The 16,715-nt window shown below is 35.9% G+C and overlaps 1 protein-coding gene across 1 annotated transcript in view; it reads right to left on the bottom strand.

The window, feature by feature from the left end:
* The window catches only part of DDC (dopa decarboxylase), a 60,848-nt gene that overhangs the window by 21,952 nt on the left and 22,181 nt on the right, over positions 1–16,715 (bottom strand). Inside the window, exons 6-9 of the mRNA XM_074825426.1 lie at positions 16,396–16,539; positions 8,179–8,245; positions 6,158–6,252; positions 4,234–4,301 (exon numbers count right to left, since the gene is read on the bottom strand). Of these exons, the coding sequence (XP_074681527.1) occupies positions 4,234–4,301; positions 6,158–6,252; positions 8,179–8,245; positions 16,396–16,539 (374 nt within the window). The remainder of the gene's footprint in view (positions 1–4,233; positions 4,302–6,157; positions 6,253–8,178; positions 8,246–16,395; positions 16,540–16,715) is intronic.

Below are 16,715 nucleotides of genomic sequence, written 5' to 3'. Positions count from 1 at the left end.
GCTTCCTAGACAACATGCACAGCCGTGGTGAGGCTTTGTGGATGCTGCCCACTGTCTCTCCTTGCTTCGGTGGTGGCAGCAGCAGCCACTGGTAGGGACGAGCACCCCGGTCCAGACTCAGGCTTCCCTCTTGTGCCACCCTGCCCGTAGCTGGGTCCAATATACAATTACTGACAGACATACTGCAGCACAATGCAAAACTGAGAAGCATACCTTACTATTGCCAGCTAGTGGGTGCTGTGACTGGACTGATGTTCAGAAGTCAATGTGCCCCTTTTACAGAGAATAAACTACGTTTTGCCAGTGGGTAGTAACAAGATTTTGCTGGTTCATGCTTCACTCTGTGTAAGACTGACTCACCTCCACAAATGTTGGGGTTTACAGAGGCAGAAGAAGAAGAAACCGGAAATCAAAAAGGGAAAGACTGCTACATCATTATATTAGGCTCATAAATATATTACAAAGTAAGCAATAATTATGTCACCACGGGGACACTCTAAATGACAAAACTCCAAACCTTTTATGATTTTCTGTGCATCTGTTTTCTTTCTGGGTTTTAATGTAAAATTATAAATTTCTAAGTAAAAATCTAATTTCCAATATTTCAGTGTGTATGTATAAATGCACAGACAGTACATATTCCCACTCTCATCCACATCTAGACTGTGCTCATAAAACACCTTAGTCAAACAAACAAAAACCCTTCCTCTCACTAATGGTCAGGAAAGTACAAAGGTTGACAGTTAAGTACTTGCCTTCAGGTATGGAAGTACATAGCTGAAGATAAGGAATCCTATGCACATGAAAAATAGTAACAGATATTCAGAATGCTCTCAATAAAAACAATTAAGAACCTATTTGTGTGCTGGAAATGTCCTATGGACAGAAGGAAGAACCTATTAGCTGAAAGCAAGTTTAATTAGGGTAAGTATTTTTAACAAACTTTAAGTTGTTCTACTGTAGTTTATTTGATATGTTTGATTACTTTGATATATTCATGTTTCAGTAGCTCATTCTGTACGCAACTAACCCAAGTTACAAGCAATATCCATTAGTTGTCTTGTGAGAGCTTCATTTTTTCTCCTGCAATATGCTGTGCTAAACAATGGAACAGATAAGTATTCTGCAGGAACATCTAGCTTAGAAGACATAAAAATGCTGTCATCTTGTACTTCCTCGGTGATGTTATTGCCTTTTTAAAAGATGGTGTCTGTTCCGTTTGGGGACTTCACAGGCCTTAATCTGGCAACCATGAAAAACTGTCTAAAAGGATTACTAAAATAAATCCAGAGCCTGGACATCAATGTATATGAACTAGTTGAGTTGCACCTCTATACACCACGTCTAGATTTTACCCTGTGTATTTATACTTCTTTGCAGTAAGTGCTTGCATGGTCTGGTAATGGACAGAAGTAGTGGTTTTGACTTTCTTTGCAAATACCCCTGGTTGACTGAAGATTTGTGAATATATATTTCAAAAATGTCACTGATAAACTACAATTTTTTTAAGGCTTGATGTTATGCTAATAGACCTACTAAAATCTAGCTTGAGTGGCACAGATTCACATATTAAGTACTCATAATACAAAATACGCAACAAAACTCCTGATGAAGTAGTGAAAATCTGTGAAAAGTGACTTACTTGGATCGCACATCTGCAGCATTTAACACCCTCACTCTATTCTATTTTAAATGGCAGATACAATAACCAAAAAAGTTGACTTCATATTATAAACCAACAGGAAAATTTCAATTCTATTTACAGATAAGCATTTCCTGTAAGCACCTTCCTTCCAAATACTAAAACAGCCTTCCCAACAAAATGTTAACACTTAAACCCTGAAAAGAATAATAGAAAAGCAAAAATACCAAGACTTTGCAAGATTATTATTTTCACTCTCTCTGAAAGAAGACACTTCTTCCTATTTTATAACACTCCAGGATACCAATTAAACAAGTCAGGCAAAACTGACTGGTAGTTTCAAGGCAAAGTCTCTAAAGGACCCTAACATTTGAATATTGAAAATATACCCCTCTTGGAGTGGCTACATTAAATTTCTTTTCATAGGAAATTCACTGCTCTTTTCTGTACATCAAGAAGTCTGAGAATATTTTACAAAAGGTTTATAATGAAAATTGCCTCCAAATCCCAAATGACATCACTGCTACGTATTGCACTGAGTAGTTAAATAATTACATTACAGATCTAATGGCTAGATTATCTTAATCAACTTGCAGGGAAAAGAAATGGGAGTGTTTATTGGGAAAAGTGCTGGGAAGGCTGTCAGTGGAACTCACCTTAATTTGATTCTGAAATGTTGTTCACTGTTTATTCAAATCTTTCTGTAATATTACAATATCACGGTTAATACTTCCCATGAATCCCAGGAGGACTACGTATCCTCCACTGTTACTTTTTCCTCACCAGGTTCCTTCATCCTTTATTACATTTCACCTTAACAGGCAGTGTTACAGTTGATAAGAGAGGTGAATTTTGGACATGGGCCTTAGAAGTAGTTGGATGATGGATCTGGCTTCATGTCAAGAGTTTAACTTTAAATATATACTTCATTTGTTATTAAGTGAATAACACCTATACCTCAATGCCTTGCTGAAATGAAGCCTGAACAGCTATAGTTTTGAAGCTTTCACCTTGAGTAAGGAGCCATGTTGCAAGGTCTCCTGAGATTCCTTGTAATGGAATATTCCTATCTTTGAAAACAAGCATTTTATGCAATGGCTTATCTAAAAATAAGGCAAGAAACAAAATGGAAAAGAATACTTTCCTAAATCTAAAGTCTAAGCTTTGATAGCAAGAAGCTAAAATCACCCGAGATGGGAACATAAACTGACAGTGTGATTGTATATTCCTTGTTTTCCTGGAAAGCCAAGTAAAACACTTTTAACATAGTTCCACAAGGTTTTCAGGGAAAGCAGAATTAATGAGAAATTAAACTGGTAGGGACTAGACTCTGGCCCCTAATTGTCCTACAAACGTTAAAGAGAATGATGGTGTATTGTCTCATTTCTGAGTGACGACTTTGTTAAGAAAGTCTTTGAGTGATGAGAAAAAGATGGGAGAAACTAGCAAAGGAGTTTCATTGTCTTCCTGTTTTCATATACAGAGAGACACAACTAGTTACGAGGTACTTATGAACTGGAGTCTTGGCACTATTGATGAATCAGAACCAAAATGGAAGCCATTTACTCTAAGGAAAGGAAATAAAAAACATAATGGCTTGGTATATTTGAAGTGCCTACATCAGGAAAACTATTAAAGTAAAAAATGTAATGCATTATCTGCATAATCTACATATTTGTGGAAAAGTCAACTTTGCTGAGAGCTGAAGGTAACTGAGTGATCACTGTCTCTTTTAAATAAGGTGACCTTTCTCTGGATGATGTTTTGGCGTCTTCTTTTTATCATTCAGTTTTTCCTTCTTTTTTAATTTTTGCAAATTTTGTTCTATTATAACTGAAATTAATGTTTTTGTTTATTTTGGTAAATAGTCTGCATTTACTGAATAGCTTCTGTTTTGCTAATAAGTATCATTAGTTGTGATGCTGGTAGACACTAGGATCTGGATATTCCAGGTTGGGACACAATATATAATCTATTATGGGATGTTTTTATTACTGCTACTATTACTGCTATGATACTTTGCTTTGTTTCAAATTATGTCTACAGGTTTCTACTCTGGCATCTTTTTATACCAAAATGTTGTCTCTGCTGTCCTCTGGGAAATTGAAAATCAGTAAAAAATTGCATAAATAGTTCTTTTTGAAATCAGCTGCTTTTCATCAGCCAAATCCCAAGCATTTTTGGAAAAGCTTTTGAAAGAATCAAGGCTCAAACAAAAATAAATTTTATGAAAAAGAAGAAAAAGCTCTGTTTAGCATGCTGTTCATTGCATTAACATCCTTAATTGAAGCTTTTTCATTTATGTTTTAAACAGTCCCAAAATGGAGCAAATATGAATCTGCAGACTTTTCAGGATCTCTCTCTCTCTCTGGAACATAATGCAGAGATCAGGCCTATTTCTAAATTTTACTTATTTGAAATTTGGATTAAATGAAAGACTGAATTTTGTAAATAATTTACAAGAGTTAAAGCTATCCAGAACTCCTCATTTCAATAGAGAAACGTAAATAAATGTCTACTGATAGAAAGGCAGAGTAATTTAACACATTATTTTTGTCTCTTGTAATGTTTCCTTGTACTGTAATACTTACCACATAGCAGAGCAGTCAAAATTCACTAGGAGCCATTTGTGAGGATTAAAGTTAAATGAATCTGCAAACTGAGAATGGATCAATAAAAAAAAGAATTATGAAAGAGAAAAGGATCCATGTCCTAATGATACAACTTTGTCAAATTGTCTGAGTACATCTTAACTATGAATGAATTCCTGAATTGGGTCTTTCTAGATAATGTTCATGCTGATGGCACCTTACTTAATAACTATTGTAGTTAAATCTTTTGTAGTTAAATTTATTTTGGGGATGGAATTCAGGTTAGGTGCGCAGCTAGGCTGTTGGTATTATCAACATTTTGAGCATTTGCTAACCATTATACTTTTTAGATACATATGTTATGGAAAAGTACATATGTCAGTGTAAACTAAAAAAAATCTGCATACTCAGGAACATCCATTGTGATTCATATCCCAATTTCCAATAACAATTCACTACGCTTACTATTTCCAATAATATTAAACATATACACAGAAAATTCATATATGGAGACAAATAATATTAGTTCAGAATCTGCGTATCACATTCATTCATAAAATTACAACCAACCAGGAAATGCGGTTTGTTTTTTTTTTACTGCCAGGGTATTTTCTTTCAGTAGAAGTCATTTTTTCATCTAAGTCAAAAGAAAAACCAACACAGAATAAGCATTCACAATACATGTTTATATAAATCATGCAACAGGCCCCTTTTTACTTGACATATGTTTAGGCGTGGCATCCGAGGAAACCCAGGTAGGTAAGACAAGACATCGTGTGGGGAAGGCTTCATCCATGGTTTGTGTTTTAACAAAGGCAGAAGCCATCAGCCTTAAAAAAAGAGAGATGGGGGCCTGGCAGCACCAGGGTCTGACTACTCCATATGGAACTTTTCTGTTCTCGTTTGCTTCTCATAACCTTCCCTGTCACTTGTAAACAATTAATGATTGCTCTCATAAGAGAAGATTATCTGTCTGTCTGTCATCTATGTATCTATACATCTATCTAGCTATCTCCCTGTACTATGTAAGGTAGGAAACCTATTCATGGTTGTTAAATATTTACTCTTATGACAAATGCTGGCCCAGACAAGGGATGCTGTTTCATTTCCTTCAGGAACCAATAATAATAATTTAAAAAATATTCCCCTACAGGAAATTACAACAAGCTTCATGTGCTGATAAAAAAAGAGACAGAAAGAAATGCTTTATTTGTGAGGGGGTTTTCCCTCCTCTTCTTCATTAGTCACTACCTATCAGTGCTGTGTTTAAACTTCTGGCTTTACCAAACAGTAATATTTTCTCCACAGACGTGGAAGACAAGGACTTATCAGACTGTCTGAGGGAGCAGCAGGAAATTGAAGTATTCTTATCTAAGCAACTGAATGCCAAGTAGCTCAGTGAGGGAGGGGGGAAAAGGAACAGGAGTGCTGTTGGGGAATATTTCATTTAGCTTTCTTGGTTATTAAACCCTGTCTGTTTGAGATACAGCTACTGGCTGTATCCTGTATGACTTTCAGGATGTAAGCAAAAAATCAGACATAATGAGCTCATTAATTTGTTGAACTTATTTTCTTTTTCTTTTTTGTGCAATGTAGAATTAGGGTGTTATAAACGTGCCTTTTTGGATATTTGGGAAAAAGTTCCTCTTTTCTATTTTGTAAGATACTTTGTTGATTCACTACCACTTGCTATTCTGAATGACAAACTTTAACATACTGTGGTAACTTGCACATTCCCAGAATAAACCAGTAAAAATTATATAAACATATGTAATAGAATATACAGGGATTTGTAGTGCAAACTGAAGTGCAGCGTACTCAGAGATTCTAGAAGAGCCATTAATGTTGGATACATAAGAAAGACAAAAATTCTATGGAAGAGCAAGGTTTTAGCAGGCTGCTAGAAAAGAAACACTTCATTCACCTCCACTCCATTTAAAAGATGCCTGAATTCAGGGCAGATGAATGCACTCCCAGCATAGGCTGCATCAATATGCATCCAGATATTTTCCTTATTGCCTAAAAAGAAAGTAATTGAAGAGGAAATAAATTAAACAGCAGACTAAAAAGCCCTATTAATTTGCATGAAACCAAGTGCCTGAGATATTTTTCTTTGATGTTATTATTTTCCCAATTTAAAATTAAATTAAGAGATTAAACGTTTCTACCATCTGGGTTTCCATTAATACATAAAGATGTATACAAAACATATACATATTCTTCTTCCTCGCCACTTTTACTGGAACAGAGTCCTTACATGTCTAGGTCTATCTTATTAATATTAAGCAACATAAAATCTTAAATTATTTTAAGAACCATTAGAAATTATACTTTAAAAAGATGAATCTAGAGATGTAGGTATCATTTCTACAGTAGTAAAACTATCTACTTTAGCAAGAGGAGCTAGAGTTTTAGCTGTGCTCCCCACTTCTAACTCATGAATCACAAACACATGTTTCTAAATGGTATTTTTTACATACTGATACATGTGCATGCGCATGCTTTTGAACTATGTGCAGTAAACTGTTTCAAGGACTGAGACACTTATGCACTTATGCATAAGTGAACTTACACACTGAAAGGTTAAGAAAGTGCTAGTTTTGATTAGTCACTGAATGGTTTCTGCAGAAATATTTTAGCATATGAGCCTCTCATGTATTGTCTGTAAATTAGTATTCACACTCTGCTATTGATCACCTATTAATGCACACAGTAACAATTCTGGTCTATGATGACTGAAGCCCACATAACAGCTTTACCCTGGTCACCAAATAATTCTCATGGGTATTTCTACATACAGAGGTATATCCCTTTGGATCTGCAACTGGGCACCAAGTTCATGCTGGAATTTGCATTCTTGTGAACTACATTTTTTTTTGCATAAATGTCTGGAAAAAGCTAATAAAATATTATTCATAACATCCATGACTTGGGTTTATTTGAAAACATGTTCAAAGTTCAACTGATTATTTATTTTTAAATATACTTGCTTTGAGACATTGCCTTTATTTTATAGGACTACTGCTTATGTATATTAAGAAGAAAATTCACCTGCACACAGAAAAGCTAGCATGAGACATGATTTGAATAGCATGCAATCTTTCTGGTCTCTGCTGCACAAGCAGGAAATCTTTGAGAGCAACTGGTGAAACACACATGATTAGTTGCTATACCTAAAAGTATTGGTGTCATCATTTTATTAGGTCAGGTCTATAGGAATAACCCGAACAGGAAACTAATCTCTAGCTGCTAAACAGACTACATGAAACCATTTCAGAAAGGAGAATTGGGAGAAACTGAGTCTTGGGGGCTCTTGCATTTTCATCAGCCAGCAAGCGTGTGCTTTTGACCAAGACTTGGGGCAGATCAAAGCGCGACACAACTGACTAACACAGAAATACTTCTGCAGAGTCCCTGACTCAGTCACTGCATTAAACACCCTGGCACTTGTTCTTTCTTGCAAGAGGAAGAAAATCAGGAAATGGAGAGGAAGGATTAAGGAGAATACATGTAAATTTTTAGTTCATATTTCCCTGCTTTTTATAGCAGTTAGAACCAGACAGAAACAAAGCACTTGGTGCAGAGAAGAATTAGAGTTCAGCTTTTCCCTAATATTCATCATTTCTCTAGATGCACTTGCAGGAAAAGGGGCTTGAAGAAAAATGTTACAAACAGAAGATTTACAGTAATTTTTAACTGACAGTGTTCCAAAATACAACCTCCCCAACAAAAACACCCTTGAAGCAATGTCCTCTGTACTCTTTAACGGTTTGAGAATGCAAGCTTGCTGCTTGACCTAATATTAGAAAGCAAACTGTAACTGAAGGTCTCATCTATAAGTAGCCTTATTGAATTTGGACACTGACATTGCACAATGCCCTGGAAAAGACTCAGCGTGGCTTAAACTGGAATCTTTAATTTTAGAAAGCAGCAGCAAAGACTTACAAATAGGACCCAGTTCTAACAGTTTGTCAAAGGAGCAGCAAGGTGTGGTTCCAAGTGTTGCACAGAACTGCAGAGCCAAAAAAACAAAGGCAAAAAAAATTAAGTGTTACAGCAAAGAAATTATCAAATGAAAGAACCTGCCTGCAAAGTCAACAATAAACAGAGAGAATAGATTATATAGGGCAAAATAAATTGGTTTTATACCTATCCGTCAGTGGAACTTCTAAGAATCTAATTTTTTTTTCTAAGCTCCATAAGCATCCATTAGGACAGATACATAAAATCGAATGTTAATATAAAATTGACTGGTAAGTAATACAATATAGTCACAGCATTATATTAATGCTATATTTTATATATTTTCTGTGTTCCACATGCTTATCATGTGACCCAATACTAACCTCACATATGCAATTATCATCAAAATGATTTGCAGTTTGTGGTATATAAGCAAGCTCTGAACTTGAGCAACTTAAAGGTGCTGGAATTCTTGTTGACAGAATGGATCATAAAATGTTATTGCCTGAATTAAAGAGTCACAGCTCTGTAACAGGGACTTGTAACTGATTTGAGCTCAATGGACCTGCAGCCTGGGACCTGTTCACCACTAGCATATGTTCACCATTAGGCTTTCAAGATTTTTTCCCTGAGAAACTTTTTCTCCCAAATTCATCCTAAAATACTGGAACATTCTTCCTTCATTCTGTTAATGTCTCATTTAATGTAAACTGCTACATGACCAGTGGGCCAAAAGCACAGGCAACAAAAATGCTGAAGCTTTACAGTAGAAAAATGATATAACTAGGTGAAAATGAGCTATGGTAATTTACTGGGAATATGCAGGAAATTTATAACCCAAAAAAACAAATACCAAGTGCATATAAACTGCCATTACTTTATTTTTCATTGCTACACTTATGTTTTAAACACCTTGTCTCATTTTTGTAAGCACTAATAAAGGCTGGATCTGGTTTTTGCCTTGTACTGGATTTTTATATAATAAAAGACACTTTACATTTTAAATAGGCAAATGAAATATGCTGGGTTTTAGTTAGAGTATTGAAGTACAAAGGCATTAGATCATTTATCCAAGGTCACACACAAACTACAGTACAGCCAGGAGATTATTATAAATATGACAAATCCAGAATTTGGGATTTCTGTTTTTGTACTTCTGGTTACTTTTTCTGCCAAGTACACTGTCAACGCACTATCCCTTGATTTCACTGTTTTTCCCCATATATCTGCAACTAGCCACATTTTTCTGGGCGGGGTGTGTGTGTGCACATCCCTCCATGAATTCATGACGAGACTTGTAAGACAAAGGAACACCGAGACAATACTTGTCCATCCACTAGACCTTTCAAGAAGCAAACGTACTGTCATAGCAAAACACAGATACACTTATCCATTAAAACTCCATACAGTGCATTTTTGTCTCACAGCTCCAGGGCCTTTGGGTTCACTGCTCTCCCTTGTAGCAGGAGTGATACCATCAGGAAATATTTCCAGTGGTTCCTTCTCTGCATTGGACTTCTCTGGCTCATCCAACATGCCAAGTAGTGTCTTCTATTTCTTAAGCGTCTGCTTAGTTTGTACAGTACAGTAGGTCTTCCTGCTATACTAGAGAATGTCCTCACTGAAGAGCAGCATGCGTTGCTATCACTGCTGCAGGATGCGCCATGTTGCCGGTGCCTAGCTGGGAAGTGCAGCTGGTGGCTTGAATGTGTGGGACGGGGTGGACTCCTGGCCTGTTCTGTTATGGTCATTGTGATGTGCGGAAGCAAAAGGATTTTGCTCACATTTATGTTACCTGATGTGGCCTTATCTGCTTTCAGCTTTTAGTCTCTCTCTAACACAATAAGCTTTCTACTTGTGAGAAGAATATTTTCATGTTACTATGCCAGTAGCAAATTGTTTGCCAAAATCCTACAATCTATTATAGCCTAAGCTCATGTTTCACTTAAAGTGTATGCTCTTTTCTATTCTTCTAGGCTGGACATTCACATGCTCTCTCTCCTGCATTTCACTGCTATCTCATTAATTCTAGGAGTTCCCATTACTCAAAAGTTAAACAATGCCAGCTTTTTCAGGAGGGTCTTTTTCCCTTCTGTTTTAAAAGGTGATACACATTTTCACTAAGTATATCTGCTCTAATTAAACAGACTGCTCGATAGCTACTAATATTTTACCCTTTTATTTGTCCCCTTGAACACTCATCCTCATTCATAAATTGTCACCCACTTTCAGGCTAGAGATTTTATTGACTTTTTCACTTCTACCAGCTATCGGAGAGTGGAAACTGTTACAAATCGTCTACAGTCACAATCTTGAAGCAGGTCCTGTACACATCTCAGGACTAAGAGTTCGTTTTCCCTCCGGGGGTTCCCTAACTAGTCCTCCCAATAACTTCTCATACATTTTTAACATGTTTGTTTATTTTTGCTTTTCACATTTCCCATCAAGCTTTTTTTTCCTTTTTTTCATTCTATGAAATAAAGTGGCAACAGCACACTAGAAAGGCCTAGCATCTTGGAAAAAAAAATCTGATTATAAGAGTCGGATAAATGTGATGGGATTTTCATTTGCAAGTTCGAGGTTTTTAGAGAATTCATGCAAAGTGAGAGATGGTTGTTTTACTACTTGTTAAACTAGATTTTTCAAAATTTCTAGGAAATCACGCACTAACATAAACTTCCAGTAAAAAGGGCAGGTGGATATGTATTCAAAAAGCAAGAAATTTAAAACGTTATATCCCAAGAATATTGAACTAATTCAATAATCCATTGCTAGAGAGGAAAAACCTCTTTTAAGTACACTTTTGAACATTTCTGCATCTATATTATACCATATACCTCATAGATATTTCAAATTGTTGTATGGAGATGAATTTTTCTGTTTAATGGAAATTACTCAGTACTCAATTCATATAAATTTATGTACACTCAAAGAGGAATTCATATCCTGCCTCTACATAGGGCAGACCTGATTAAATGTAGTCATATAAAACCGTGAAAACATTTTATCCCTGACAGCGCACATGTTCCCCCCACTTCACAATTACAGAATATTAATAACTATAATCATGTTTCATTACACCAATAAAAAATACTGGCTATGGGAAAAGTCATTATTAAAATAAGAAAGAGACAATTCAGTGTTTTTTTCTATATCAAGCTACTAAGAACCTGAGTTTGAAACTACTACAGTTCTGAAAATGAGAAGTACATTGAATATATAGTTAATAAAATTTTGCTACTAACATATCTTTCCCTCAAAATAATCTAATCTTTATCTATACTGGGTCTTCCCATATTCCTGAGACACATGAGAACAGAATAATTACAGTGCCTTGAGGTACGTTTATAACTTCAGAAGTTCAATCATCCTTTGAGGGAGGTTGCTTTAAAAAGATTGCAGGATATTTTTGTAAAAAGGAATAAGTTTGCTCCCTTTTTTTTACTAAGAGGGCATGCATGTATGCAGTGAAAATATAATTATCACATTATTGTCTACCTAACATGTTCTCTCAATCAGAAGAAACCTGCATTTCATCTTTGGCTGAACTACAGATCTACAAATTGAGTCACAAGAAATGGAGGATACCATGATGAAAATTGTAATTTTTCTATATAGATAAAGAATAGGAGTTAACCCACTGGTTTGGAAAATACCCAAATGAAGAGTGCACTATAGACTCAGCTCTGCTTTTATACACATATTTTATGATAATATAGTGTGGACTTTCTGACAAGATTAGTGTGAAATTATCTTGGCTAGCCCAGCAATTAAAATAATGATGGAGATTTCACAATAGAAAGTTACACATTATTGTTACTAGTGTTGTACTGCAGTTAAAGTATTCTCCTAATCAGGATAAGGAGTATGTTGCTTCAATGAGAGATTATATGCGTTCAAACATATGCTTAGTTATTTAAATACTGGATTATTCTCTAAAGTATATCTCAGTTTCTAAAATAATTTTGTTGTCCTCTCTGCAGGTCTAAGCCTCAAAGCTACTTGTTTCAATTCTCAGAAACCACTTAAAGTGACAGCATCTGTTCTTGTCAGGACTTTCATTACCCCGCCTCAGTACTACACAGTGAATCTAACTCAATTTGTAACCTGTGTAACACCAGCAAAATCACATTTGTGCAAAGGGTGGGGATCAGACTGCATCACAGAAATGGGACTGATGGCTCAGTATAGCCTGCAGGCCTTACCCTTTTCAGGTTCTGCACTTCAAATTTGGCTCAGCCATGGTTGTGAATACAAAGCAGCTAAAATGCTTGCATCAGTCATCTCATGTATTACTTTCCTGAAATCAAGAGCTATGTCAGGAAACATGCATGAATCTTTATGATGCCTGAGAGCAATGACTCTCAATCTTTTCAACTGGAAGACCTCCTACAGCTTTTGAAAAAGATGTGGACACATTTTGCACAGTTTCACCACAAAGCTTTTCATTTGCAATTAACTAAAATGAGGCAGAACTTTCAGCGTTCTCTTATTTTTTCTGTTTTCTCCCATTCAGTTGTTTGCCAGCTTACACTCATGAGAACGTCTGTGGCTTGAAGAAAACTGCAACAGTTTACTAAACCACCATTCAGTATTTTACAAAATCATTCACAAACTGTGGGTTAAGAAACATCACCCTAGACATTTTTACACGTCTCAAGAATGCTTCTTCCAAATGGAAATGTGTGGTGAGGATCTAAGTGTTAACTTCGACTGAAATGATGGCTCCTTTGTCAGTCTAATTCTGATTTATTGTTTCCTGAGTGAGTCCAGATACAAACAGCCTGCTTCTTAATATCCTGCAGATCATAATTCAGAAGAGCAATTTCAGCTAGAATCAGAGAAATTTCACACTGGGCCTTTGTTCAGCAGCAAGATGATCATGTTATAGCAGCTTTATACTGGATGAGGTTGTTGAAGTATATTGTACTATATATATGCCAGCTGCAATATATCAGTGTTGATTTATGAAAGACAGCATAAAGCTCACAGGCCACTTACATTCAGGTGAACTAGGCTTGAATGCAGTGGACCCTGGTCAACATTCATCCAACACAGAGGCCTGCGTTGAGCTGGGAGCATAGGGCTCAACTGAGAAAGGCATTTATGCGTGTGCTTAACCACTGGTTAGTGTTTATAATTAATAAAATGGACATGACTTCACCACATGCTTTAAAACTCCCCCTTAACCAGTGACCGGATGAAGAGCTGCATATCAACCACACTTGGAAATTAGTCCTCAGTAAATTGTGGCAGCTTCAGTGCCTCAACACCTGACACGGTTAAGTGCTTTGTTTGCACAGTCTGCTTGCTTTACTGTATGAAATTATCTCTGTTTCAATTTCTGCAGAAGTATTTTGAAAGAGACAAATTAACACAAGTCTGAATTTAGAAATAAAAAAAGGAAACAAAGGTAGAGGTCTAGGTACACTAATTGGTGATAGCCTTCACTGAACAAAATGATATACACGTTACTAGTGCTAGTAATCAAAATATTGATGGTGGATAGGAATTCAAAGATGTGTTTTAAAGACAGTGCCTCTCCCAAAAAAGAGGCTGACTGCCAAATCCTATGTATGTGAAAGCCAATCCTATAATTACCAGATTGCTGTAATGAGAGAACCTGTTTCACATCAAGCAAACATGCCTGATTCTCCACTCACCTCTACAAGCAGAGCACTTCTATCAAGTTCAGTATAATGATTCCTCGTTTATTCATTAAATGTAAGAGGAGAATGATGCCTATAAGGCATTGTAATTTGCTTGTATTTTCTTTTTAATGCCCTACAAAACTTTTTTTTTTTGCTGATAAGGGAGACTGCATCAGCTTGGATGCATCCAAGATGTCTTCATTAGGAATGATCTCTCTGCTGTTGCAAGTATCTTCAGGCAGAACTACTTCTGTTAAACTTTTTTGCTTTGATGTTGAATCACTCCCCTTAATGAAGGATCAGTAAATACAGGAAGACAAGGAATAAAGTGGCATAAGGTGTTTCCTTGGCAATGTGCATATCTTTGTCACCAGAACAAAACAAAATAACACCAAATTACTCAAGAACAAAAGAAATGGAAAGGCTTTTGAAATCTGCAAGCCAGAAAAGGGAGCACTAATACAGTCCACGGACTGCTGCTAAGCATGACAGAGAATTAACACACCTTTTGAGTTAAGAGGCCAACCATAAGGATAATGAGATCTAGTTTAATCTAAGCTGACATGTTTTATGTATACAAATAAATGGAAGATCTGGTACAGGCCATATTAACTCAGACTGAGCCTCTGCTGCCTTTGAAAGCCTGTTTTGCACAGCTAAGCAAACAGAGGAAGAAAAACAACAGCTAAATCACCCTTTCTTTGTAAAGGTGTCACTGAATACATAAAACAGAAATTTTTATTTCATCTTGGTACACATAGAAAAACTAATAAGGAACTAATATGTATGAGAGGCAAGTTGCATTTTTTTGTTAATGGACAAAAGATGAGGAAAAAACACATTAACTTGGTAGTTAGTGCATCAAGATATTATATAGCACTGTACTTGTAATTGTTTAACAGTGAGATAAACAAGTAGGACCCTATATCAGATATGATGAGATGGTATCATATAATAGAGAAATAAAACATGCTTTATGGCACATCTCCACCTCAACAGGTGCAGCCCACAGAAGAAAGTTCATTTTGGAAGCCCTAGAGATGCTTCGTTTCTCGGTCATAGTCTTACACTGGAAAGCAACTGATGGGATCTGCTTGTTCATCCCAAGGACTCGCTAGTTCTAGGCAGGCTAGAAATTAGCAACTTTCTGCACATACGAATAACACTTTTCACCCTAGTCATCCTCATACTACATAAAAACAGACACTAAAGGTTAATAGCAAGAGTAAAAAGATTACATTTTCAAAAGAGCTCGGTGAAATTTAAGCTTTTTTGTCCCATTTGGCACCTATCCATGACTATAAACAAGCTTAATCTGCTAATTCTTCTGAAAACAGCTCACAGAAATTGAAGTCACATTAGCCCTTTTCAAAGTGTTACCACATGAAAGAAACAACCATCAAGTCAGACATGACTTTTCTGAAAAAATCGTGACATATTTTTGACTCTCTTAAAAAATTCCACTTTAAAGTTCTCAGTTTCTAAAATAGGGTTTTTTTTCTCCAATTTCTTCAGTGGAGGCCAGTAAAAACATATTCTTGGTAGCATATTATACCCTTTAATAAATCTATACAGCCCATGGTCTGAATCAAGTTTTGTAGAGGCATAATGACTGGAAATGAGCGAAATATTTTGTTGATGTACAAAAACACAACAGAGGTTACTTACTCCATGAAAAAAACAAATGGTAAAATCTTGTTTTAACTTGAAATAATAAGGTGGTGTTCTGAACTGACAGAAGGAGTAGATCTGATGAATAAGCAAATATTCTTTTCGATCAGGTACTTATCATAGTAGAACCAAACTTCAGAATTTTATCCAATCTAACACTGTTCTTTCTGAAAAATTGGGGGATTATGAGCTTTAGCTACTGAGATATAAAAGCATTTGCTTTTGCTAGACTGCTGTGGAAGCAGGAATCTCTGGAAAAGAAAGTGGACAGATAACAAGAACTAATAACACCTAAAGCTTTCACAGCTGGATTTCCTATAGCTTACCTGTTAGAGATAAGTCACATACTCACAAATACCTGTCTGACAATGTCTGTCTTGATGATATTTGAAGTATATTATGGAGGTTCATTTCTTTGCTAAAGCAGCGAGGAGGGGAAACTATTGTTTCTTGAAAATACTTAAGTTTAAGACACCATCATTTAATTTGTCTTTACACTTGTTTTATGTGTAAGTAAATAAATCAGTGAAAAATAAAGGCATACCTTTGTAAAAGAGGCAGTTCAGAATTCAAGTGTTAGGAGATTATAACACTGCAGGATTTACATGCAACTACAAAATTTACCTCCATTTATTCAACTGGCTAATATAACTTTAAGTCCTTTTAAAACATCATTTTTGCTGAGAAGTGCAACCAGCTGCTCAAATTAGTTGCTCTTCCTGCAGAGAGGTGTGTGAAGAACACTCACGGAACCTGTCCTAGTGTTCTAGCTAGGCTGCCTATTGATCCCTCTGTTAGGGATGAGATCATCTAGTCATGTCAAAAATAGCTTATCAGAAGCAATAAATCCACTGATTAATTAAAATCCAGTACTCACAAAGAATGGAATAAGACCAGAAGCTTTGTCTTCATCCAAAACTTTCTTTAGGGCTGAACCACAAACACTAAATGTATCATCTGAAGAAACATTTTTAATCTTCACACCACCAATTAATGCAGCCCTTTCCACTGATGAATGAGCCTGCAAAGAAATGGGCAAGTTTTAAGACAGATACCTTTTTACCGGAATGTAAAAAGTTAATTTGAATTTTAAGAGAAAAAAATTCATTTCTTTCAAGTAAAACAATACTTGAGATCCTGGGACTGTTACTGGTATGTAACAGATACATATGTCTCCCTCTTTCATATAGACAGACA

The sequence above is a fragment of the Strix aluco genome, chromosome 1 (assembly GCF_031877795.1).
Source record: "Strix aluco isolate bStrAlu1 chromosome 1, bStrAlu1.hap1, whole genome shotgun sequence".
NCBI classification, from domain to species: domain Eukaryota; kingdom Metazoa; phylum Chordata; class Aves; order Strigiformes; family Strigidae; genus Strix; species Strix aluco.
The sequence above is the reverse complement of the archived record's forward strand: the minus strand, read 5'-3'. Positions and strand labels throughout refer to the sequence as shown.